The 27,160-nt window shown below is 43.5% G+C and overlaps 1 protein-coding gene across 1 annotated transcript in view; it reads left to right on the top strand.

The window, feature by feature from the left end:
* Positions 1–8,679: 8,679 nt before the first annotated feature.
* Positions 8,680–27,160, top strand: part of SAXO1 (stabilizer of axonemal microtubules 1) — a 110,560-nt gene continuing 92,079 nt past the window's right edge. The window contains exon 1 of the mRNA XM_025279017.3: positions 8,680–9,065. Within this exon, the coding sequence (XP_025134802.3) occupies positions 8,695–9,065 (371 nt within the window). The 5' untranslated portion in view covers positions 8,680–8,694. The remainder of the gene's footprint in view (positions 9,066–27,160) is intronic.

The raw sequence follows: 27,160 nt of genomic DNA on the forward strand, positions 1-27,160 counted from the left end.
ATGGCTGAATTTCCTCTCTCCTTGATATTTATTGATATATTAATATCAATCATATTTTCTTCATCCATTCATCCTTCAATGGACACTGGGTTGATTCCACCTCTTTTTTACTTTTTTGACAAGTTGTGTGGCATGAGGGATCTTAGTTCTCTGATCAGGGACTGAACCTATGTCCCTGCATTGGGAGTGCAGAGGCTTAACCACTGGACTGCCAGAAAGTCCCTGATTCTCACTTCTTGGCTATTGTAAATAATCTTGCAGTGGACATGAGGGTGCAGATACCTTTTTGAGATAGTGATTTTCTTTTCTTTTACTATGTACCTAGAAGCAGCATTTCTGAATCATATGACAATTCTATTTTCAATTTTTTGAAGAACCTCGATGCTGTTTTCCATGGTGGCTGCGCTGATTTACATTTCCATCAACAGTACAAGGGTTCCTTTTCTCTGTATCCTCACCAATGTTTGACATTTGTGGTTTTTCTAATGATAGCCATTGTAAGGTGATATCTCATTGTAGTTTTACTATGTATTTCTCTGATGATTAACGATGTTGAGCATCTTTTCGTATGCCTGTTGGCCATCTGTATGTCTTCTTTGGGAACATGTCTATTTAGGTCTTCTGCCCCATTTAAAAAAGTAGGTTGCTTGTTTTTTTGATGTTAAGTTGTATGAGCTCAACATAAGGGGTTAGTATTTTGGGTATTAACCCCTTATCAATCATATAATTTGCAAATGATTGTCTTTTTGTTTTATTGATAGTTTCCTTTGCTCAGCTGGTAAAGAATCTGCGTGCAATGCCGGAGACCTGGGTTTTATCCCTGGGTTGGAAAGATCTCCTGGAGAAGAGAAAGGCTACCCACTCCAGTATTCTGACCTGGAGAATTCCATGGACTGTACAGGCCATGGGTCCCAAAGAGTCAGACAAGCGACTAAGCAATTTTCACTTTCACTTTCTTGTACAAAAGCTTTTGAGTTTTTTTGTTTAGTTTTGCTTTTATTTCCTTTGCTTTTAGGAATTAGATCCAAAAAAATATTGCTACTATTTATGTCAAAGGGTGTTTGTTCTACTTCTATTTTCTTCTAGGAGTTTTATGGTTTCTAGTCAGTCTTACATTTAGGTCTTAATTCAGTCTGAGTTTATTTTTGTATATGGTGTTAGTTTCATATATAATGTTAATTTCATTCTTTTACAAATAGCTGTTCAGATTCTCCAGCACCCACTTATTGAGGAGGCTGATTTTTCTCCTTTTTTTATTCTTGCCTTTGTCTTAAGTGCATGGATTTATTTCTGGGCTCTCTTTTCTGTTCCGTTGATCTATGTGTCTGTGTTTGGAAGCACAACTGCTTTTTATGCATGAATTTTGAATCCTGCAACTTTACTGAATTTGTTTAATAGTCCTAAGATATATATGTGTGTGTGTGTGTGTGTTTAGGGTTTTCTATGTATAAGATCATGTCACTTTACAGTGAGAATTTTACTTCCTCCTTTCTGATTTGGATTCCTTTTATCCTTTTTTTTTTTTTTTTGTCTGATTGATATTTACAGTATTTTTAGTACTGTGTTAAATAGAAGTGGCAAGAGTGAGCATTCTTGCCTTGTATTGAATCTTAGAAAAAAAGTTTTCTGTTTTCTCCCCCTTGTTTATGATGTTGTCTGTGACTTTTCATAAATGGCCTTTATTATGTTGAGGAAATTTCCTTTTGCATCTACTTTTTTTAGAATTTTTGTTATGAATGGAAGTTGAATGTTGTCAAATGCTTCTTCTGCACCTGTTGAGATGAACATGTGATTTTGATGTTTCATTTTAATGTGGTGTATCACACTGATTAATTTACATATGTTAAAAGAGCCTTGCATCTCAGTGGGGCAACTAAGCTATCTGTCTTACTGCTAAGCATGATGTTAGTTGTAGCTTTTTTGCAGATGTTCTTTATTAGGTTGAGGAATTGCCCTTCTTTTAAAAAGAATTTAATTCACTTATTTTTGGCTGCTCTGGGTCTTCAGTGCTGTGCACGGGCTTTTCTCTAGTCGTGGTGAGCAGGGGCTACTTTCTAGTTGCGAGGTGTGGGTGTCTCATTTTGTTGGCTTCTCTTGTGTGGAGCACGGGCTCTAGGCATACCACCTTCAGTAGTTGTGGCTCGTGGGCTTGAGAGCATGGGCTCAGTAGTGGTACATGGGCTTAATTGCACGTTGGCATGTAGAATCTTCCTGGACCAGGGATTGAACCCGTGTCCCCTGCATTGGCAAGTGGATTCTTAACCACTGGACCACCAGGGAAGTCCTCCAAAGAAGCTCCCTTCTTTTCCTAATTTCCTGAGGAATTTGTAAAAAAACAAAACCAAGAATGGGCATTGGATTTTGTTAATGCCTTTCCTGAATCACTGAGAGATGAAGTATTTTTGTCTTTCATTCTGTTGATGTGGTATATTACATTAATTGATTTTTCCAGTATTAAAACAGCCTTGTGTTTCTGGGATAAACTCCTCTTGGTCATGGAATATAATCCTTTATATATATTGCTGGTTCAGTTTGCTGATATTTTAAAAAGAGATAGTGGTCTGTAGTTCTTGTGTGATACTTTTGCCTGGCTTTGGAATCAGAGTAATACTGGCCTTGTAGAATTAATTGGGAAGTGTTTCTTTATTTTCTTTTTTAAATTTTAAAGTAATTTATTTTAATTGGAAGCTAATTACTTTATAATATTGTGGTGGTTTTTGCTATACATCGACATGAATCAGCCACTGGTGTACATGTGTCCCACATCCTGAACCCCCACCCACATCCCTCCCCACCCCATCCCTCTGGGTTGTCCCAGAGCACTGTCTTTAAGTACCCTGCTTCATGCATCAAACTTGTACTGTTCATCTATTTTACATATTGTAATATACATGTTTCAATGCTATTCTTTCATATCGTCCCCCCTCACTTTCTCCCACATAGTCCAAAATCTGTTCTTTACATCTGTGTCTCTTTTGCTGCCCTGCATATAGGGTCATCATTACCATCTTTCCAAATTCCATATATATGTGTTAATATACTGTATTGGTGTTTCTCTTTCTGACTTAACTTCACTCTGTATAATAGGTTCCGGTTTCATTCACCTCATTAGAATTGACTCAAATGCATTCTTTTTTCCATTGTGTATATGCATCACAGCTTCCTTATCCATTCATCTGCCGATGGGCATCTAGGTTGCTTCCATGTCCTGGCTATTGTAAACAGTGCTGCAGTGAACATTGGGGTACATGTGTCTCTTTCAATTCTGGTTTCCTTGATGTATATTCCCAGCAGTGGGATTTCTGGGTAGTCCTTTCTGGCAGTCCTTTTTCCAGTTTTTTTTTTTAAGGAATCTCCATATTATTTCTTTATTTTCTAAAAGATTATGTGTAGGATTTGTATCATTTCTTTCTCAAATATTTGATAGGATTCACTAGGCCACCCTATTTATCCTTCTTGATACTTAACACAGTCCATAATGATACTCTTGGGTAATATTTTGGTCACCTGCTTCTCCTATGTTAAATTCCGTGAGGCCTCTGTCCCTTGTCTCTGTCATTCAATGGAGTGTCTGGTTCGTCATAAGAGATCAATAAGTGTTTGTGGAATGACTGAATGGTAGATGCCCGATTTACATGTCATAATGGGCTAGTCTTCTACTGGTGCCAATGAAGTTAAGCAATTCCAAATGGTGAGAGATGCTAAAAAAAGACAATCTTGGCTGAAGTACTTTGTACTCAGAGGAGTAACTGTAGATTTTTAACAATATTCCACAAAGGGTAGACTTTCAGATGGTATATATAACAGTACATTTGAATGGGTTATAAGGCTGGAAAAAAATTGTGTAGCTTCATTGAATGTCAATTTTACAAAAAGATTTTGGGGAAATATTAAAGATGGCCATATTGTTACTGAAAGAGTGTGTGTGGGTCTGACTGCTTGCTGCCTCAAAGCCAGTAAACAGGCCAGTTTGGTGGAAAGGAAAATTTGCTTTAATTCGGTTGCTGGAAACTGTGGGGGAAGGGTGGTGGACATCTGTCCAAAGGCTGACTCACTCCCCTCCCCCCTCCCCAACCCACCCGTCCCATCTTGCCAGCAACCAGTGGGCCAAGAGATTTTACAGGTAGAAGGAGGGGACTACATGCAGAAACAGTACATGGCTCTGACAGTCATCTTCAAATTGGTCATCTGGGTAGTTTTAGGTATAGTTAATCTTCACTTCCAAGGTCTGTTTGTGCCCATTTCCTTGAGGCCAATTCTGGGAACTGTGGCAGCTCGTGTCCTGGGTACAGCCTGGTCATTATGTAGTTAACGTCTCCACCTGGTGTTTTAGTATTTGTAAGACAGCTCACAGGATAGGGCTCAGAATATTATCTATAGTGCTGAGAAAGAACCAAAGGTCCTCAGTTATGTTTAGTGACTACATTATTATTATTTAGTCTCTTTTGACTGTTTTCCTTTGTTTCTGCATTTCTCACTTCTCTGATTAAACTTATTCTTTGACTAAAGGTTTCCACAGACAAAAGGCAGGCAGAGGATGTGGTGGGGGGGGGGGGAGCAGTGGGCAAGGACCATAGATTCCTCTCTGCTTCAATATTAAGAAGTGAATACAAAATTTTAAGACGAAATACCATTTGCAGTGGTCCTTAAGGTCTCCAGGTTACCCATTCATTCTTTTTCCTGGGTGGAAAAGTTTGAAAAGAATTCAAGGGCTTGCTCAACTCTAGTACTCAGTACCTGTGTTATCTTGGGTGAGTTTCCCGCTTAGCTTCAGTTTTCTTATTTGTGATATGGGTATGATAGATTTATGTCAGCTTTAAACACAGACAAGAGAACTTAAGGGAAAGAATACAAAGCTGAGAATGCATAGCAAATGACTGTAAATTCTTCATAGGAAGGGACATTTGGGACCCCAGTTAGAGAGGGGTTTACACAGGTTAGAGCCGCATCGGCTGGAACTGATGAAACATGAGCAGCAAGCGTCACAAGAAGGGGGAGGAAAGGTGGTCTGTCCAGCACCAGCTCTACAGAAGTACTGGTGCTGAGGCCATTTTTGAGGCCAAAAATGAGGCCATTTTTATCCTTACCATCTTCATCTTTCAAGATCTCCACCCTCTGTTGAGAGCAGGGATGGGGGACGTTGGGAGCGCCGTGGGTTAATTGACAAAGTTGCTACCTGTAAGGGTGGTCTGAATGGGGGCTGGAGGCATGAGCGTGCCATTCTTCTGGAAGAGTCATAGATAATCTTTAAGCACCAACGGAAGGCTGGTGTTCATCACTGTAGTTCCTCTGTAAGGCCCACGTGATGTTCTCTGTTAATGACAAGGGATGGCATGCAGGCTTTTCCTTGGCTTCCAATATCTCCCACACTTCCATCTTGTCCCCTCAGGTTTCACCCTCCCCTTTCAGGCCCTGGCCTCCTACTGAGAAGGCAAGGAGCAGCTTTAACTTCCCTGTTTTTAAGCATGATGGGTAAGCTTTGCTCCCCTCTGGATCTCCTGCTTTGACTTTTTAGAGCTGGGGTTGGCAAACTTTCTCTGTAAAAAGTCTTAACGGTAAATATTTTAGCTTTCATGGGCCAAGAGGCAAAATCAGGAATATTTCCACAAATTTTTGGACAAAATCCAAAACTTAATTTGTAGACGCAGAAACTCAGTTTTATAGTTTAGTGGGTCATGTTAGTTTCATGGGTCATGTAATATTTTTTCGATTTTTCTCAAACATTAAAAAATGGAGGGACTTCCCTGGTGATCCAGTGGCTAAGATTCTGCACTCCAATGCAGGGAACCTGGCTTCGACCCCTGGTCAGGGAATTAGATCCCACATGCCGCAAGTAAGAGTTGCTTGCCACATGCTGCAACTAAGACCCAGCACAGTGAAACGAGTATGAAAATATGTAACTATTTAAATATATATATATATATATATGTATAAACATTCCTTGTTTGCTGGCCATACAAAGACATGTAGCTGGCTGAATTTGGCCCGTTGGCAATAGTTTGCTGACCTCTATTCTGGAGCTTTACATGGAAGAAAAAAATCCAAACAAACTCTGAAGTCTTCTGCAGTCTAAAATGCCTCTGACTTACTAATGCAGTCTTTCACAAAAACTAATGAGGGTGACTTTCATGGTAGTCCAGTGGCTAAGACTCTGTACTCCCAATGCAGGGGGCCCAGGTTCGACCCCTGGTCAAAGTATTAGATCCCATATGCTGCAACTAAGTGTTTGTAGGCCACAATTAAAAAATTGCACATGCTGGAGTTGAAGATCCCACATGCTGAAATGAAGATCCCACATGCTGAAATGAAGATGGAAGATCCCATGTGCTGCAACTAACACCCAGTGAAGCCAAACAAGTAAATAAATACATAACTATTATAAAAAACGTAAAAAAGTTTCTTGGTTTGCTGGTTATACAAAGACAGGTGGCAGGCTGAATTCGGCCTGTTGGAAATAGTTTGCTGACCTCTATTCTGAGGTTTGGGGCTTCCCGGGTAGCGTTAGTGGTAAAGAACCAGCCTGCCAATGCAAGAGACAAAAGAGACATGGGTTCGATCCCTTGGTTGGGAAAATCCCCTGGAGGAAGGCATAGCAACCCACTCCAGTATTTTTGCCCAGAGAATCCCATGGACAGAGGAGCCCGGTGGGCTACAGTCCACAGGGTCGCAAAGTGTCGGACATGACTGAAGCAACTTAGCACACACATTCTAGAGACTTACACGAAAGAAAAAAAAAATCCCAAAACACTGAAGTCTTCTGCAGTCTAAAATGCCTCTGACTTACTGAAGCAGTCTTTCACAAAAACTAATGGTGGTGGTGGTGGGGCCTCCCTGGTGGTCCCGTGGCTAAGACTGTGCTCCTAGTGTAGGGGGCCTGAGTTCCACCCTTGGTCAGGGACTAGATCCAACATGCCACAGCTAAGAGTTCTCACCTACAACAGCGTCAAAGATGCCAAGTGCCCCCAACCGAGACCCAGTGCAGCCAAACAACCAAACCAAACCAATCCCAAACATCTAATGCAAGAGTTAGGAAGTGTGGGGAAGAAAGCATGGGATTGTCAATACTTGAAGCTCTCATGTCTCCTACTGGAAAAGCATGTTTCTTTCCACAGCAGCTGCTAGAGCAGTGCCTCTGCAGCTTGCTTCTGATCCAAATCACTAGGCTTCTTGTTGAAACTAGGGTCCCAGATTAAAAAGTTTGATGCCAGTGGCTTCTGGGCAGGATCTGTAGTGGTTCTCAGGGTGAGGATAGCTGAAGAAACACCTTACCAGGGGCTGACTAGTTATAGAGAGGGCAAAATAATCTCTCAAACTGTGCTTCTCAAAGTGTGGTCCCTGGCCTAGCAGCATCTGTGTGGCTCAGATCTTGTTAGGCCCACCCCAGACCTATTGCTAGGAGAAATATCAATAACCTCAGATATTCAGATGACACCACCCTTATGGCAGAAAGCGAAGAACAACTAAAGGGCCTCTTGGTGAAAGTGAAAGAGGAGAGTGAAAAAGTTGGCTTAAAACTCAACATTCAGAAAACTAAGATCATGGCATCTGGTCCCATCACTTCATGGAAAATAGATGGGGAAACAATTTTTTGGGCTCCAAAATCACTGCAAATCGTGCCTGCAGCCATGAAATTAAAAGACATTGGCTCCTGAAGAAAAGTTATGACCAACCTAGACAGCATATTAAAAAGCAGAGACATTACTTTGCCAACAAAGGTCCATCTAGTCAACGCTATGTAGTCATGTATGGATGTGGGAGTTGGACTATAAAGAAAGCTGAGTGCCAAAGAATTGATGCTTTTGAACTGTGGGGTTGGAGAAGACCCTTGAGAGTCCCTTGGACTGCAAGGAGATCCAATCAGTCTATCCAGAAAGGAAATCAGTCCTGAATATTCATTGGAAGGACTGATGCTGAAGCTGAAACTCCCATACTTTGGGCACCTAAAGCGAAGAACTGACTCATTTGAAAAAACCCTGATGCTGGGAAAGATTAAAGGTGGGAGGAGAAGGGGATGACAGAGGATGAGATGGTTAGATGGCATCACTGACTCAATGGACATGAGTTTGAGTAAACGCCGTGAGTTGGTGATGGACAGGGAGGCCTGGCGTGCTGTAGTCCATGAGGTTGCAAAGAGTCAGACACGACTGAGCAACTGAACTGAACTGAGATCTACTGAATCAGAAACTTGGGGGTGGCTTGGGCAATCTGGCTTTCATCAAGCCAGGTCATTCTGATGCAGGCTCAAACTTGAGGACCACGGCCCAGCATCACTACTGGCACCTGGGGGAGTGACTGAGCACCCAGTGAGCAGTTAAGCCCCAGGCGCCCTGTAACTGCTTTGTTCTCAGAGAGCAAGGTCTATGGGGGGAGCTGCGGGCATGATTTCCACAAGAAAGATCTGGAAATGGTGTTTTAGTCCAGCCTTCTGGAAATCAGTGGGTGCCTTTCTATACCCACGGGCACCATAGGTTCTAGAGATAAATGCCACCTAGTGTGATGACAGTGGGGTTTTCAGCCTTTTTTGTCCACGTGAGCAGGCTGCTTGAGGACTTGCACACCCAGGAACTTTCCAAAGTCCTCCCTGCGATTTCAACAAGGCCCAGTGGGGGACCTTGGTCCGATAAGCCGCGGGAAGCTTCCTGACCTCACAGGCGCAGGTGCTTGTGCCATCACTAACACCCACAGGTGTATCTCATGACCCGGGTGATGTCACAGAGGCCCCGCGGGCCGGGCTGCTCCGCTTGTGCGTGGGTGGGGCGGGCAGAGGCCGGGGCTGCGCGCGCAGGGGAGGTCGCCCGGCCCGCGCGGTCCACGCTCGGTGCTGCTCCCGTGCGAGGCCCGCTCAGGGAAGGAAACGCAAGACCGGACTTGGCAAAAGGGCCGCTTACGTTTTCTTTGGGGTCAGTATTCAGAATATTTGCCAAGGCCCTCGAAACTTGGCGCGCTCCCTGCGAGGCAGTCGGGGTCTCGGCGGCGGCGGCGGCGGCGGATGCTCGGCGAGGACTCCCAGGCCTCAGGATGGCCCCGACGAAGGGGAAATGCGTCTGTGAACTGTGCTCCTGCGGGTAAGGCTGCCGCGCGCCCAGGGCCCGCGAGCCTGGGTTTTCAGACTCCGAAAGTCAGTGAGACCTGACCCTGGGCTCCGGTAGCACCACGGTGGATGCATCCTCTTGGTGTCATTTGGACTGGCGTATTGCCAACTAGCAGTTACCGCGGCCGCGTTGAGTTAGTCCCAGCGACGGTGGCTGGGCCTTAGGGCGTCTCTCTGGTCTTTCCACGCAGAACTGCACGGAGGCTGAAAGTGGGCACAGATACGTAGTTTGTGCGCAGCCCACTGCAGCCCAGGGCGTGTTGGGCGAGGTCAGAAAACCTCTGGCCAGGTCGGGCCAAGTCTTGCATCTTTTGTTGGTTTGCTTTTGGAAGAGTCTGTGATGGGGAAGAGGAATCCTTTCATGTAACTGGAGTTTCTCACTCAGAGACATCGTCGCTACTTAGAAGTGTAAGGTATTTCTAAAATTCGTGTCCACAGTGGTGTAGAGTTGAACAAGAATAAGGAAAAGAAGCTATTTTTTCACTGTTCTCTCCTGGCCATTGCCTTTATTTATTTATTTTTTAAATTAAAACAAAGACTTTAATTGGAGGCTAATTACTTTACAATATTGTATTGGTTTTGCCATACAACAACATGAATGCACCACGGGTGTACACGTGTTCCCAATCCTGAATCCCCCTCCCTCCTCCCTCCCCTTACCATCCCTCTGGGTCATCCTAGTGCATCAGCCCCAAGCATCCTGTATCCTGCATCGAACCTGGACTGGCGATTCGTTTCTTATATAATATTATACATGTTTTAATGCCATTCTCCCAAATTATCCCCCCTCTCCCTCTCCCAGACTTCAAAAGACTGTTCTATACATCTGTGTCTCTTTTGCTGTCTTGCATACAGGGTTATTGTTACCATCTTTCTAAATTCCATATATATGCATTAGTATACTGTATTGGTGTTTTTCTTTCTGGCTACTTCACTCTGTATAATCGGCTCCAGTTTCATCCACCTCATTAGAACTGATTCAAATGTATTCTTTTTAATGGCTGAGTAATACTCCATTGTGTATATGTACCACAGCTTTCTTATCCATTCATCTGTTGATGGACATCTAGGTTGCTTCCATGTCCTGGCTATTATAAACAGTGCTGCGATGAACATTGGGGTACACGTGTCTCTTCATACTTGGGTGAAGCTTGTGGCCTTGGAGAGATTGTGAGTTTTAGTCAGAGTTGTTGATTTCTCTCCTATATCTCACAATGCCTAAGGTGGCTTCTTTCACCTGCTTCCCAAGGACATCTTAGAAATTGTTGGGCTTGAGAACAGCAGAGGAGCAACAGAAAAGAGGGGTGGCTCTGGGGTCAGCCCTCCTGGATGGTTGCTAACTGTGGGGTCTTGGGCAGGTAACCTGTCTTCTCCAGGATTCTCTAAGGTTTCAATGAGAAAGTGTGTATGAGACTTCTGTTAATGGATTGTGCTGGAAATGTGTTACATGTTGGCAGCTGCAAAAGGTGTTTGCCAGCTATGTTACATGAGTATTGAAAATGGCATCCGGAGTGGGGAGATTTAAAAGGGACTCTAGAAACTGGGTGAGCAGCCTTACACATCTCGGGTGTCGGTGGGTGGTTATCAACCTGGGCTGCTCACAAGAGTCACCTGGGGAGCTTAAAACAATAGTGGTTGCCCAGGCTGTTAAATCACCAGCAGTCTTTTGGCGATTTTCCCATTTGCCAGGATTGGGAACCACTGAGCTAGATCAAGTAGAAGCATGGGTCTTGTTTTTAAGCTTTGTTAGGCAGATCCAGAGCAGTGTTGTAATCTGGGGCTAATTTTCCGCACTAGTGAGGGAAAACCTCTACGACACCCTCTCCTGGGGCCCTTCACATACCCTCTCATCGTCTCTTAAGATACTGAGTTATTCAGGTAGGACTGGGGCTTAATTTGTTCTCTTGTGGCTGTTGGGATTGAAATATCTGATACAATCTCCATCTTTGCACAGTATCCATTCCCATTAGGAAGGCAGGACTGTTCATTTAAGAGGCGCAGAGGATATGGAGAGAAGTTTCTGTCCTAATTCTGTAGTAGGGGATATTCCTTCTCTATTTCTCTTCTGTCCCTGAATATAGCTTATTTCCCATTGGATGCAGAGTCTATCCATGGGTCTCTTCTTTCCCTCCGCCTCCTGTAACTACCCTCCCACTCGGATTTCAGTCAGGGGTCTCTGGTTTGACTCTCACATCCATCAACCTTTCTCTTCTTTTAGTCTCATTTCAGTTCTCAGAGTGCTTGTTGGTCCATCTCTTTATTTCATCAACCTCAGCTTTAACCAGTTGGCATGATCCCTCTCTCCTAGTATCTGCCCCATTAATGTTGCCTTAGATGGTCCATTTACACTGGTTTTTTTTTTTTTAATTTAATTTTTACTGCTGTATAGTTGATTTACAGTATTGTTTCTGTTGTACAGCAGAGTTAATCAGTTATACATATATCCACTCTCTTTAGATCCTTTTCCCATATAGTGCATTATAGAGTATTAAGTAGAGTTCCCTGTGATATATAGTAGATTCTTATTATCTACTTTATGTGTAGTAGTGTGTATATGTCAACCCCAATCTCCTCTTTCCTCCTTGGGAACCATAAGTTTGTTTTCTGTGTTTGTGACGCTGTTCCCATTTTGTAAATACATTCATTTGTACCACTTTTTAAAGATTCCACATATAAGCAATATCATGATATTTGTCTCTGCTTGGCTGACTTCACTCAGTATGACAGTCTCCAGGTCCATTCATGTTGCTGCAAATGTCCTTCCTTTATGGCTGAGTCACGTTCTGGTGTATCTGTGCGCCACATCTTCTTTATCCACTCCTCTGTTGATGCGCATTCAGGTTGCCTCCATGTCCTGGCTATTGTAAGCAGTACTGCAGTGAACACTGAGGTACACATATCTTTCTGAATTATGGTTTTCTTCAGACATTTGCCCAGGAGTGGGGGTTGCTGGATTACAAGGTAGCTCTATTTTTAGTTTTTTAAGGCACCTCCATACTGTTCTCCATAGCAACCACACCAATGTACATTCTCATCAATAGTGTAGGAGGTTTCCCTTTTCTCGGCACCCTCTCCCACATTTATTGTTTCTAGAATTTTTTGATGATGGCCATTCTGACTGGTGTGAGATGATTCCTCATTGTAGTTTTGATTCATACTTCCCTAATAATTAATGATGTTGAGCATCTTTTCATGTGCTTTTTGGCCACCTGTGTGTCTTCTTTAGAGAAATGTCTATTTAGATCTTCCTATTTTTTGATTGGATGTTTGTTTTTTTGATATTGAACTGCATAAGCTATTTGTAATTTTGGCGATTAATCCCTTGTTGGTCACTTCATTTGCAATTATTTTCTCGCCTTTTGTGGGTTGTCTTTTTCTGTATATGGTTTCCTTTGCTGTGCAAAAAGTTTTTGAGTTTAATTAAGTTCCACTTGTTTGTTTATTTATTTTAATTTTCTTTACTCTAAGAGGTGGATCAAAAAAGATCTTGCTGTGATTTTTGTCAGTGTTCTGCCTATGTTTTCTTCTAGGAGTCTTATGGTTTCTTGCATTTAGGTCTTTAATCCATGTTGAGTTGTGTGTGTGTATAGTGTTAGAGTGTTCTGATTTCATTCTTCTGCATGTAACTGTCCAGTTTTCCTAGCATCACTTATTGAAGAAACTCTCTTTTCTCCATTGTATGTTCTTGTCTCCTCCATCATAGATTGGGGACCATAGGTGCGTGGGTTTATCGCTGGACTTTCTATCCGATTCCATTGATCCATGGTTCTGTTTTTTTGTGCCGTACCATACTGTTTTGAGGCACCTTTATAGTATAGTCTGAAGTCAGGGAGCCTGATTCCTCCAGCTCCATTTTTCTTTCTTAAGTTTGCTTTGGCTATTTGGGGTCTTTTGTATTTTCATACATATTGTAAAAGTTTTTGTTCTAATTCTGCGGAAAATGCTATCGTTAATTTGATAGGGATTGCATTGCATCTGTGTATTACTTTGGGTGGTATTGTCATTTTGACAATATTGATTCTTTTAGTCGAAGAGCATGGTATCTCTCTCTGTGTCATCTTTGATTTCTTTCAGTTTATAGTTTTCTGAGTACAAGTCTTTTGCCTCCTTAGGTAGGTTTATCCCTAGATATTTTATTCTTTCTGGCGTCATGGTAAATGGGATTGTTTCCTTAATTCCTCTTTCTGATCTTTCGTTGTCAGTGTATAGGGATGCAAGAGATTTCTGTGTATTAATTTTGTATTCTGCAACATTACCAAATTCATTGATGAGCTCTAGCAATTTTCTGGTAACATCTTTAGTATTTTCTATGTCTAGTGTCATGTCATCTACAAATAGTGACAGTTCTACATCTCCAATTTGGATTTCTTTTATTTTTATTTGTCTCTGATTGCCATGACTAGGATTTTCAAAACTATGTTGACCAAAAGTGATAAGAGTGGACATTCTTGTCTTGTTATCTTGGGTTTAAAAACTTGAACCATCTCTTCCACCATCCCCAGCATCTAACCATCTTTAAAGTTTTGAGCCTTCCTCCTTTACAGGCTATATTGATCCCTTCCTTTTAAATCTCATTATTCTCCCCTTGGGTCTCTTAATGTTTAAGTTTGGAAATGGGTCCTTATGTACCTTTCCAGTTCTGTCTATGATCCCCTTCCATGAAACCGCTCCTTACGCTGGATTGGGCTTCCTGTCCTCCCCTAAGCAGACCCTGTGGCTTCCTGTCTCTGTTCCCTTGCCTTTGCTGCCCCCCTTTTTAAGTATCTGTGTCCCTTCTCTGCTCCACGACCTTTTAAGGCCCTGTGTCAGTTGCACGTCTTGTTAACCCAACCCTGTAGCTCCCCATCAGAGAGGGACCCCATTTTATGTTAATGGTTCTAGTTACCTGCCTGCATGCTTTCTCCCCCCTTTGTATATTCTTGGAAAGCAGAGCCCATGTTTTCTATTTGTGTGTGTGCTGTATAATATTAACACACTATTCTCTGTTGAGCAGTCAAAACGTATCTTTTTGAATAAATAGATGGATTTTGTTTGTCAAGGTGATACGCTGGAATGGATTAGGGAGGCCAGCTCTGCTGTCTCCTAGATTAGCTGCTAGTCACGTGTGGCAACTTCATCTAAAGTATTTAAAGTTAAATGAAAGTGTCAATTCTTCAGTCATGTACTCAGTTGTGTGTGTAGTGTCATTCGAAATACTCAGTAGCTACATGTGTGCAGTTCTATTGCACAGTACAACCAGGGAACATTTCCATCATTGCAGAGTTACGTTGGGCATCACTGACCTAGAGTCTTGTTTGGAAGTCTTCCTCCTCACCTCCAATTAAGTCTGCTCAGAAATGGGTAGGGAAGGGATGTGAGGAATGTCATAGGTGTTCTCTAAGCTATAGAAGTCAAACATTTTTTACTTTGCCAGCCTGAGGTTATGGGAAAAAGTGATGAGAAATCTAGCGGAAAAGCATGCGTGAAGACGAACCCTGTGGTCAGATGAGACAACCTTTCAGTGGGAGAGGGGGGCCTTGATTCTGAGTGAGTCTACCTGGTCTCCTATGGCTTCAGTTCCCCCATGTTTTTAAAATTAGGAGGCCTGTGGGCCTGCCAGCCAGGGAGGGAAGCCCCTATCTCTTTTTTCCTCTTCTTCCAAAGGCTTTGAGCAAATAGTTCTTTAATGTCCTTTCAACTTTGATTTTTGAACACTTTGTTGTTCTTGTTGGGGAGGCTCAGGATGTACATGGAGCCCTGGATGGGTAGACTTCCTCCCCTGGATAGGTAGGCTTCTTTTGTGGGAGCTGCTGCCGCAGGCTGGAGGAATAGAACTCTTGGAGACAGTTCTTCCTTTTGGCCACAAGATGGCAGCCTTCTCCTGACCAACTCACTGCCAGATCAGCCTAAAAGGAAAACAATACCTTGTTCTGAGTTTTTCTTTTCTTTTTTTAAAAATATATTTACCTTAAGTTTTCTAAAATGGGCGGTTACAGTTAGGACCCAGCAGAGCTCAGGAAGTGGTATACCTTGAGGGGTAGATCACAGATGACAAAGAGAAGGTGTTCAGTTCAGTTGCTCATTCATGTCCGACTCTTTGTGGCCCCATGGACTGCAGCACACCAGGCTTTCCTGTCCATCACCAACTCCCAGAGCCTGCTCAAACTCATGTCCATCGAGTCAGTGATGCCATCGAGTCAGTGATGCCATCCAACCATCTCATCCTCTGTCATTCCCTTCTCCTCCCATGTTCTATCTTTTCCAGCATCAGGATCTTTTCCAGTGAGTCAGTCCTTCGCATCGGGTGGCCAAAGTATTGGAGTTTCAGCTTCAGCATCAATCCTTCCAATGAATATTCAGGACTGATCTCCTTTAGAATGGACTGGTTGGATCTCCTTGCAGTCCAAGGGACTCTCACGAGTCTTCTCCAACACCACAGTTCAAAAGCATCAGTTCTTTGGCATTCAGCTTTCCTTATAGTCCAACTCTCACATCCCTACATGACTACTGAAAAAACCATCGCTTTGACTAAATGGACCTTTGTTGGCAAAGTAATGTCTCTGCTTTCTAATATGCTGCCTAGGCCAGTCATAACTTTCCTTCCAAGGAGCAAGCATCTTTTAATTTCATGGTTTCAGTCACCATCTGCAGTGATTTTGGAGCCCATAAAAATAGTCTCTCAGTGTTTCCATTGTTTCCCCGTCTATTTTCCATGAAGTGATGGGACCAGATGCCATGATCTTAGTTTTCTGAATGTTGAGTTTTAGCCAACTTTTTTATTCGCCTCTTTCACTTTCATCAAGAGGCCCTTTAGTTTTCTTCTCTTTTCTGCCATAAGGGTGGTGTCATCTGTGTATCTGAGATTATTGATATTTCTCCTGGCAATCTTGATTCCAGCTTGTGCTTCATCCAGTCCAGCATTTCTCATGATGTACTCTGCATATAAGTTAAATAGGGTGACAATATACACCCTTGTCTTATTCCTTTCCCGATTTGGAACCAGTCTGTTGTTCCATGTCCAGTTCTAACTGTTGCTTCTTGACCTGCATACAGATTTCTCAGGAGGTAGGTCAGATGGTCTGGTATTCTCATCTCTTGAAGAATTTTCCGTAGTTTGTTGTGATCCACACAGTCAAAGGCTGTGGCGTAGTCAATAAAGCAGAAGTAGATGTTTTTCGGGAACTCTCATGCTTTTTCGATGATCCAAGGGGGTGTTGCAGGTATTTAAATCTGGAGACTTCAACCCCTCATGAAACTTTTTAAAGAGCTTTGCTGGTTTTGAAAAACCAGACACATTTTCCTGAATTGAGCCCAAGGCTTTCTGTCCACAACAGTACCCCAAAATCTGGCAACCAAAAATCTGGCAATTGGTTTATTACCATAAAGTGTTATAATTTCATTTTCAATACAGTCAATGCCAGATAACCAAACATATTCATGAGATGTAGAAATACAGCAAGGTAAGCATTTAAAAATTGTTTCTAACCATCTCATCTCTTTTGTTGACACAACAGCTACTTTGAAGTGTCTGAGCGTTCGCGTGTAGAGACCCTGCTTTTGTACATACTGAGATTGTCTGAATGTCCAGCCCTTCCTGTTCCTGAAAAAAATGCCAAACTTTCATAGTCTTCAATATTGGACCACCATTTCTCTAGTGTTTTGAAAATTAAAAAATTTTAAAACCATTTTCTCATATATTATTACCTTTGTCTCACAACATGGGGAACGTTGCTTAGTTTGGAAATTCGATTCCTTGATCTTAGCCTTCATTTTCCCTGGGGGTGTTTTCTGTTTACAGAGCTATTCTTATCCCAGATGACTAAATTTGCAACTGGGGCAGGGGGGCTGGGGGGGAAGGGCTGAGGATAAAATAAATTGTTAATCAGCTTTTTAAAGCTAGAAGGGATCTTAATGGTTCCCAGCTTTTATTTTACAGACAAGGAATTTGAAGCATTAATTTTAATATCCGAGAACATATTTTATTAAGATTAAGGGACAATTAGGTCAACAATTAAATTTTATTCATCTTTTACTGTGTATCAGACTGCTAGATGTTACAATTCAGTCTGCTGTCTGCCTTCAAGTCATACTGGGTCATTTTTGACTGTAGATGATAATGGGAGGGCTCCTGTCCAGTTGAGAAATATTACCTAATGTTAAAAAATAAAGTATAATTCTAAAAGCCTTTTAGTAAAGTAATATAAATAGCAAATCTCTCTCCTGAGATTAAGTTGTAGTAACACTATTTTTTCTGAAATTCTTGTTAAAAAAAATTGTGGTTAATCAAGGGATTGATCCAGCTTACTTTTATATCTGATTATTTTATGACTTGCAGCGCACTGTTTTAAAGACTTCATGCAATCTTGCAGGAAATTCCAGGCCTGGGTAATGTATCATGAAATATTTATGTAGCATTGGTAGTATGCGCAGCATTTCATAAAAAAGGTAGTCCCATAGAGGACTTGCAAATTGCTGAAAAGGATGTGGATTTGGCCCTTGCACGGGGCTGGGGAGGAAGGTGATCTCAGGGGCAGCCATGTATCTGCAACTTAAATCAGTTATGTTAACCAGGGAGGAACTTGTTATTTTAATTTTGGAAAATATTTTCTTCACATCGGTGGAAATTTCCTTAACCTTAGATTTTATTTTCTTAGAGTCTCTGTTACAAATTAAGAGGAAGGGGGAAAAAAAATCGAGGAGTTGGTTTGATATTACATGTTTCAAGAAGAATTCTTGTTTTTAATTTAAATAAAATTGACTTCATAAATTCTTATTAAGAAAAAAAGACAAAGAGCAGCTTTTAATAGATGCTTGCTGGTGGCTTTTTATCTTTAACAGAATCCAGATAGAGAAGCCAAGTGGGGGGGTGGGGAACCTTTCACTTTAACATTGAATTATTTTTGTTGTAAACTTATGCACTCAAATGTTATATCCTGTTTAAAAATAATGGTATTTTTGTGATATGGGAATTAGTGTTTGTTCGTAAATACCTTTAATCTTATAAAAAGAGTATAAGTCAATATGTATTATTAGTCAAATTTTAGATATTAGGAAATTGCAGAGTACAACTTTGTGGTAATTCAAATTACAGTAGTTAAAATGATCTACTTAGTCTTAGAGTTTCTAAGTGGATGAGTTTAGAGAAAGTGTGCTCCAATTCCATCCTGCCCTGGATAGTTTTAAACAGTGTTCCCTCCATCGATAACAAATATTTCAGACTGGCCTTCAGATGGGAAGGTTCATTTGAGGAAATGAAGTGTCTCGTGGGGGGAGGGGTGGGAGTAGCTAAGCTACAAATGCACAGGATGAATGAAATGAGTGACGCAGGGCTGCAGAGGTGGCACGGACCACTGGGAGGGCGTGCTCTAGGAGGGGAATTGCTTTCCTGGGGTGGTCAGGAGAGTCGGTGCCAGAGTCAGAGCGCCTGGTTGTGAACCCTGACTCTGCTGCTTTGTAGCTGTGGAAGCTTGTGCAAGTGGAATGTGCTCAGTCGTGTCCGACTCTTTGCGACCCTGTGGACTGTAGCCCACCAGGCTCCTCTGTCCATGGGATTCTCCAGGCAAGAATACTGGAGTGGGTTGCCATTTCCTCCTCCAGGGGATCTTCCCAACCCAGAGATCGAACCGGAGCCTCCTGTGTCTCCGGCGTTGCAGGCAGATTCTTTACCACTGAGCTATCAGGGAAGCCTGTGCAAGTGGAAGACAGGGGTGAAAACTGTGCTGAACAGGCCTGGCGTGGTATGACGAGCTCTGAAGGAAAATGTTATGGTGGTGGGGGGATGTCTACACCAGGAGCCCAGACAAAGATGTGGAGACATCACACCCACACTGAGCACTCGGGGGCCTGTCAGGGCCTCAGAACGTGAGCTCTCAGGGCAGAGAGAGCCGTTGATGGATTGGAACAGGCAAATAACAGATAAAACACTCTTCTCCCCCAAAGAAGTACTTAAAGGAGCAGCATTTTCCTCTTTTTTCTGTTAAAATAAATATCCAGTATCTGAATCAGGCCTAACTTAAACCTGTTATTCAGTTAGATCTGAATGGATTTATAGTTCTTAATATATATTTTTAAAGTATATAGTCTCCGTTTCATTCTTGGCATTTTTTGAAATTCAACAGATAACTTACTGATGATTTACTATGAGAGCCAGCTGGGTGCAGGACTTGGAAGAGATTGTGAAGCCAGACCCCGTGGGTTCAATTCCCAGCCTTTCTGCTCACCCGCGGCGTCTTGTCGAGCCATTTGACAGCATAGTCTCCTCCTGTGTGCTACAGTGTCCGCATCTGCAAAATGCAGGTGACGATAGGGTAAGACTCTGCTCTCCCAATGCAGGGGACCTGGGTTACATCCCTGGTCAGGGAACTAAGATCCCACATGCTGCATGGTTTGGCCAGAAAAAAAATGCAGATGACAACAGAGCCTACCTCAGAGGGTTTTTGTGAGGATTGTGCCTTTATTCAGCAAATAGAACAAGGCCTGGCATATATTGCAAAGAGCGCAGATAAGTGTTATTCTATACATATAAAGAAGATGCAGGTCTGTGTGCTAGGTTGTGAGGCTCTGAGGTGTGTGAACAAGATCTCCTCTCTCATGGAGAGCCTGCACTCTAGGAGAGAGTGTTAATTTTGTTTATTAACTGGCTGTTGTTTAGTTGCTCAGTCGTGTCTGACTCTTTGCGACTCCATGGACTGTAGCCCACTAGGCTCCTCGGTCCATGGGATTTGTCAGGCAAGAATACTGGAGCGGGTTGCTATTTCCTTCTCCAGGGGATCTTCTCGACCTGGGGATTGAACCTATGTCTCCTGCATTTGCAAGCGGGTTCTTTACTACTGAGCCACCTGGGAAGCCCTTATTAACTGGTAGGTAGTTAAATACTCTGCAGAGAATGAAAGCAGAGTGATGTGCTGAAGTGCTTGGGGAACTCCATTAAATGTGGAGGATAGGGGATCGTCTGCAAAGATCGAAACTACCCTTGACATAGCTGGGAGGCTCTCAGCCCTTGCAAGACTGTCTATCTACACTGAGTCCAGCAATGACTGTATTTCTCAAGTTCCCACTGACAGTAACAAACTTTAAGTTTCTGTTCGGTTTAGGGCTTTCCAAGCCTTAAGTTCAATGACCCGGGCATTAAAGGCATCCTTATCATATAACATTCTCTTCCGTTCTATTCTGGAATTTTCTTTATGGGCTGGTTCAGAATAACTTTAAAGCATCTGTGATTGTGTCTCTAAAAGGAAATGACAGTGTTTCTAAATGGCTGTCAAGTTAACCACGTAGCCAAATCTATCCACGTAGTTTAGACATCCAGGTATCCAGAAGTCCCGCATTCTTTTCTTTATTTCCTGGCTGTGCTGGGCCCGATGCCATGCGCCAGCTTTCTCCAGTTGCGGTGAGGGGGCCGCTCCTCCTCGTGGAGCACAGGCAGGGCCTTCGGCCTCTGGCAGAAGCCGCTGCAGTGGTGGTCTTCTTGCAGAGCACGGGCCCTAGGCACCTGGGCTCAGGACTTGCAGCCCAGGCTCAGTTGCTCCATGGCCCATGGGATATTCCCAGACCAGGGATCAAACCCGTGTCCCTAGGATTGGTGGATTCCCAACCACTGGATCACCAGGAAAGTTCCAAGTCCCTCATGCTTAATCAAATTAAGTTGTAAGATAAGGAATACCTTAAATTTCTGCTTGTACCGGTCAGTTAATTTAAAAAATGGTATCATTTTTAAAAAAACCAAAACTTTTCCCCTTCAATTGTCCATTTTCTCCTTCAAGTATACTTTAACTGTGTTTTCCAAATAAAGCCTATAATATCTGAGAACAAGAACTCAAAATGAAAAGCAAAGAACTGATTGAATCCCTGGTTTGTTTTGTCTCCTGCTTCAAATGGGAGGGCAGTGGATGGCGACAGGGAAAGAATTAGAGACAGTGAGGCAGTGTGTTTGGATTCTAGTCCTGGTTTTGATTAATGACGAGGTTTGTGAAGTTGTTCAGGTCCGTTAACATCTTGGGACTTCTCCAAGTCAGTGATCATCAGTTTTGTTTGTTGATAACAGTGTGAAGGGGGTATCTTGTTGTAGCTTTGAGCATTTCCCTGATGGTTTTGTAGCGGACATTTTTTCCATAAGCCTATGTCAGTTCAAGTCCTAGGCCTATTTTAAAATCAAATTTTTCTTTTTGCTATTGAGTTATATGAGTTCCTTAGATGTTTTGGAATTTAACATTGGACATATGTGATCCCATTCTGTAGGTTGCCTTTTCATGTTGGTGGTGGGCATGCAAGATGGTGCAGCCATCATGGAAAACAGTATGGTGGGCTCCCAAAAAAGCAAAAGTAGAGCTACTTGTATGATCCATCAACCCCAGTTCTAGGTTTTAATCCGAAAGAGTTGATATCAGGCTCTCGAAGAGCTCTCAGCACCCTCTTGTTTGTTGCAGCATTATTCACAATAGCCAAGGTGTGGAAGCAGCCTGAATGTCACTGATGGATGAATGGATAAAGAATATGTTGCATATACACACAGTAAAATATTCTTTAGTTTAAAAAAATGAGGAAATGCTATAATATGTGACAACACGGACGAACTTCAAGGATGTTATGCTAAGTAAAATAAGGTAGTCATAGAAAGACAAATGTGATTGTACTCATCCTTTTGTCTAAAATAGTTGGATTCATAGAATTAGGGTGGAATGATGGTTGCCAGGGGGTGAGGGAAGGGGAGGTGGGGAGTTTACTGTCAGCACACATAGCTCAGTTGTGTGAGATGATGAACTTGGCGAGGTTTGCTGGGCGGCATTGTCCCTGGAGTCACCAACACTGTATTGTGCACTGAAAATTAGAGGGGTAGTGCTCATGTTAAGTGTTACCACACTCACCACAATGAAACTGAAATAAAGTTAGCGATCATCAGACCATGAAGTAGCCCCTATTGTCCATAATAGCTTTTTTTCCTAGGCCCAGAGACTTTACGTCTTGGGGTTCTGAAGGTGTGTGCAGAGGTCTCCTGGTGCCTCTGTTGGTGATCTTGGAGAAGTGAGGGCAAGTGGAGATGTGCCACAGAGCTGAGGGAGGACGGCTGTCCTCTAGACTTCGCCAGCACTTCCTGAGGAGCCGCTTAGAATGAGCGAGTGTCCTTCTCAGGCCTCATGATGTTTGGTCTTGGCGGTATGTCTGATGCGTGCGTAGGTGCCTAGCCCTAACTTTGCATTGCTTACCATTTTTGTTAGCCAAAGAGGCTACCAAGAGTTCAGTGGAGTTCAGTCTCCACGTTTCAAGGGGAAGAGGGCCTGGTTGGATCAGCCTATGACCGGGTTCCTCTGGCATCCAGGGTCAGTTCAGTTTGGTCCTTGGTCCAGTAAGTTGAGTTGTGGGAGTTACATGATCTAAACTGAGCAGTTAGAGGAAGGGGCTATTTTGTGTAAGAGGGGAGGGGAAGGAAAAAAATGATTAGGACAAATGATTGGCCTCTTGTCAAGTTATCCTTGTAGATAAAGTTGGTGAAAGATGGATTAGATGATAGTATGATGAGGTGGATTCCTAGCTCATTGAACAAGCAGGCCCATTAGAGTGCTGACTGATGGCTTTTGGCTGCTTGGAACAGTATCACTAGCACCATGCCACAGGACTCTGTCATTAGCTCTGTCCAACATTTTTATCAAAACTTGGATGAAGACATAGAAGTCATCCTTATCAAATGTACTGAAAACACAAAATGAGAAGAAGAGAGCAAGGGATAGACGACAGAATCAAGATTCAAACTTATCTTGACAGGCTGGAATGCAGGGCCCAAAACCAAGCTGAGACTTAACAAGAGTAAACATGAAGGTCTACAGTTGGGATGAAAAATCAGTTCTATGTATTCATCCTGGGAGACATTTATCTTGGCCATAGTTTGTGAAAAGGTCTTGGGGGTTTTGCTTAACCACAATTTAATATATTTGTTTGGCTATGCTGGGTCTTAATTGCAGCACATGGGATCTTCGATCTTCATTGCGGCATTGGGGATCTCAGGTTGTGGCATGGGGACTCTTAGTTGTGACATGTGGGATCTAGTTCCCTGACGAGGGATGAAACCAGGGCCCCCTGCACTGGGAGCGCAGAGTCTTAGCCACTGGACCTCCAGGGAAGTTCCACATTTAGTATGATCTTAATGGTGTGATGTGACTGATAAGAAACATTAATTTTGTTTCAAATCGAATGGCAGTAGGGTGTGCAGGTCAGCAGATATAATTATGTCCTTGGACTTGGGCTTGATCAGACCTCAGTGGAAGGCTGCTTGTCCATTTGGGCACTGTATTTTTTAAATAATACCAATAAGTGATCACAAAGGTCAGGTTATGGGGAGTGTATTCTGGAAGAGAGAGAACTTGAACTGGACAAGATCAGTGGATGGATAGTCATTTAGGCTTGTTCTGGGTTGTTCGGAGGGCAGACTTAAGATCACTGAGTGGTCACTTCAGGAAAGCTGAACTGGGGTCAATACAAAGAAAGAAGAATTTTGCAGCAGTTAGAACCATAGGGACTTGAAGGGGGCAGTCTTTGGCCTCTGAGCTGGGTGTGTACCTGTTGGGGTCCTGTGGAAAGGATTCAGGAGCTTTGATGAAAGGATCTATAGGGTCCCCTTCACAGAAAACCCAGATTTCTAGAAGGGGAGAATAGCATTTATTCTGATACGATTAAACTTGAAAGACTACTGCAGAGGAAAGAACAATGGGTGCATGTGATATGAAGAATAAACTGAGATCCATATGTGCCTGGCAAACCAAGGAAGTTAAGACAGTTAAGATGTTTCTATTTAATGCTTAAAGCATCAGTGCAGCATGCTTGCGCCTCGTGTCCTCAGCCACTGCTCCTGCTGAACCTGCCTCTGTACTTGGTACCCCTGGTTTTCTGAGAGCCCTCTGATAACCTTTGGGTAATTTATAAAGAAGCTTCGTCTTCACTTCCATAACTTTCCCTGGTTATGTCCCCATATAGGAGTTCATGTATAGGAGGCTTATGTGGGCTAGTCTGGGACTCTAGCCACCATGTGAAGCAATATTTCTATGGGAAATGTATTCAAGTCTAACAGCCAGTATATGGAATTAAAAAAATTTTTTTTGACTGTGCTGGGTCTTTGTTGCTGTGTGCAGGCTTTTTCTGGTTGCAGCGGCTGGGGCTGCTCTCTAGTTATGGTGCGAGGTCTTTTCGTTACAGTGGCTTCCCTTGTTGAAGGCCACAGGCTCAGTAGTTGTGGCCCAGGTGCTTAGTTGCCCCATGGCGTATCTTCCTGAGCCAGGGATCGAACCTGAGTCCCCTGCATTGGCAAGTGGATTCTTAACCGCTGGACCACCAGGGAAGTCCCAGCAGATGGACTTTTGAGATGTGTTTCATTCCTGCGCTAGGGTGATCCATGCGTCTCTTGCCCTGTGACGTTCCACTGCACACCACCTCGAGGCCTTTTCTAAGCCGGGCTGTGGGCTTGGAAGCTCTCCTTGCTCTTTGCTGCCAATGATGGCAGTTCCTGAAATTCTGACACTTGCATGACTCAAGCCTTCCTGTTTCGCTTCCACTGCTCAGTCTAGAAATAGATTTTATTAAGGTGCTTTCTTCTCCAAAAGGAACGTGAGGAATCTTAAATAACCTCACATAATATAGTACCATAAAGCAAGCCTCGGTGACTAGGTCCAGGTCTTCCATCCCTGTGGTGCAGTTGGGTGCCTGCTCGGAGTCATCACCGTGTGCGGATTGAGGCTTTCTGTTCTGCTGCCCTTTGCTTCTGAAGCTTCTTGTCCCTGCCTGAGGTGTAGGAACTTGGTGTGGTTCCATCCTCTTTTAATGATGCTGCTGGTACCAACAAGAGCTTTTAGAATGGTTTTAGTATACAGAATTCCTCGCTGAAGCAATGGAAATGGGCACTGGCTGGTTTAAGCAGGTTTAAACAAATGAAAAGCTGTAGTGCAGTGAAACGGAATAACTGGGAAGAGTGAAGAGCCTCAGATGGCAGACGGGAGGGTAGGGAAAGAGGCCAGGGGGTCAGAGCCACAGCCCAAGTCCGTCTCCAGCAGCCACCTGGTGAGGATGCTGCTGGTGTAGCTACTGCCCGGGACACAGTCCTGCCCTGCCACCGGCCCTCCTTGGCAACAGGTTCTTCACTCTAACCCCGCTTGTTATTTATTTTTGCATCACTTGTTCTACATTAACATTTCCAGATTGAGGTTTATTTCTTTTAAAAAAATATCTATTTATTCATTTTGCTGTGTCTGGTCTTAGTTGTGGGATCTTTCGTGGTCAGGCGCAGACTCCCTGGTTGTGTCGTGTGGGCTCTGGAGCCAGTGGGCTCAGCAGTTGCAGCACCGTTGCCTCGTGTCACCTGGGATCTTAGCTCCCTGACCAGGGACTGAACCTGCATCCCCTGCATTGTGAGGTGGATTCTCAACTACTGGACCACCCGGCAAGTCCCCAGATGGGAGTTTCTGATGTGCTGTGCTGTGGTCACGTGCTCGGGCCTCTCTGTGGAGTTGGGGGCTGGGAAGGATGTTTTACTCTTTGGTTTCTGGAGGTGGGAAACACCTCTCATGAGGTAAACATCATTGGAAATCCCTCAAAGGAAGGGTTTCAGATGTTAGGCAGTTAAAAAAAAAAAGAATTCGCTGCATATTAGTTTGTTTATATTTCTGTACCAACATAGGAAAATAAAATTAGAGCAGGGATTCCCTGGTGGCTCAGACAGTTAAGAGTCTGCCTGCAATGCATGAGACGTGAGTTCGATCCCTGAGTTGGGAAGATCCCCTGGAGAAGGGAATGACTACCCACTCCAGTATTCTTGCCTGGAGAATCCCATGGACAGAGGAGCCTGGTGGGCTACAGTGTGTGGGATTGCAAAGAGTTGGACACGACCGAGCGACTAACACTTTCCCTTTTCTCAGCTGTGGCCCATTTTGGCATTTTTGATGTGGAGAAGACCTGTCCTGTGCATGGTTGGATGTTTAGCTGGAATCCTGGCCTCTAACCACTAGATACCAGTGGTACCAACCCACTGGGGACAATAAAAATTGTTTCCAGATATTTCTACATGTTCCCTGGGCGGGGTGAGTGGTAAAATTGCCCCGGTTGAGAATCACTTGGCTAGAGGCATTCTCAAACCACGGATTATGATTTGATAGTCTTGCAGTGATGGCTTCATTGCAGGAATGAATCTTATACTATTGTCCTTGGAGAGACACACAGCTTTCCCCACTGCATGCGAAGGTTTGAAATTTCAGTGTTCTCCAGCTTAAGTGTGCTTAAGAATCTGCTGGAAAGCTCTTTGAAAGACATGAATTCCTGGGCCCTGCCTCCATATAGTTTGACTCTGTGGGTCTGAGGTCCAGGAATCTGCAAGTTTTAACACTAACCCCTCACGATTCTGATGCAGGTGGGCTGCAGAGCGCACGTTAAGAAACACACAGCTCCTTCGTGGAGAATTGACCTCAAAAACAAAAGGCATGTGTTTCTTTAAGGAGAAGAAACATGGTTTTGAGCCTTTCAGATCTTTCCAGTCATTGATTAAAAAGAAGCAAGGTAAAGATGTGGTCTGTTCTTCCAGGAGTTTTTTGGCAAGGGTTGTTTGGACCCAGCCTTGACATGTGATGCCGGCACTCATCAGCCTTCATCACCGTCAGCAAGAAGTGTCTTCTGTTTGGAGCTCTGCCTTGCCTCTCAGTCCCCCTTGGGACAGGACCTCTCACTTCAGCCCCCCTTCCCTGCCTGCCTCCTGGCCCCCCTTAAGTGTGAGTCAAATCTTGCAGGGAGGTTTTAGTGCTTTCCAGGTCTGCCTGGCCGCCTCGTGGTCTTGTTCACGGAGGCCCTCACCTCCACAGGACCGCGGTCAGCACCACTGGCTTCACTTCCCCTGTGGGGCCTCCATGCTGGGGGGTCTCATGTTCTGATTGTGGGCAGAGGAGACATATGGTAATACCCAAGACAGAGCTGTGGCCGTCCTGATACTCTGTGCTCTTCTCTCAGGAAGCCTTAAATCTGAGCAAGACGATTCCACCCATGGATACAGCATCCTGCCGTGTCTGGGGTGGAGGTGGGGAGATGGTGCTTACTTGAGCTCCTGGTTCTGTCTTCATTTCTGCT

This window comes from Bubalus bubalis, chromosome 3, assembly GCF_019923935.1.
Source record: "Bubalus bubalis isolate 160015118507 breed Murrah chromosome 3, NDDB_SH_1, whole genome shotgun sequence".
Lineage (NCBI taxonomy): Eukaryota > Metazoa > Chordata > Mammalia > Artiodactyla > Bovidae > Bubalus > Bubalus bubalis.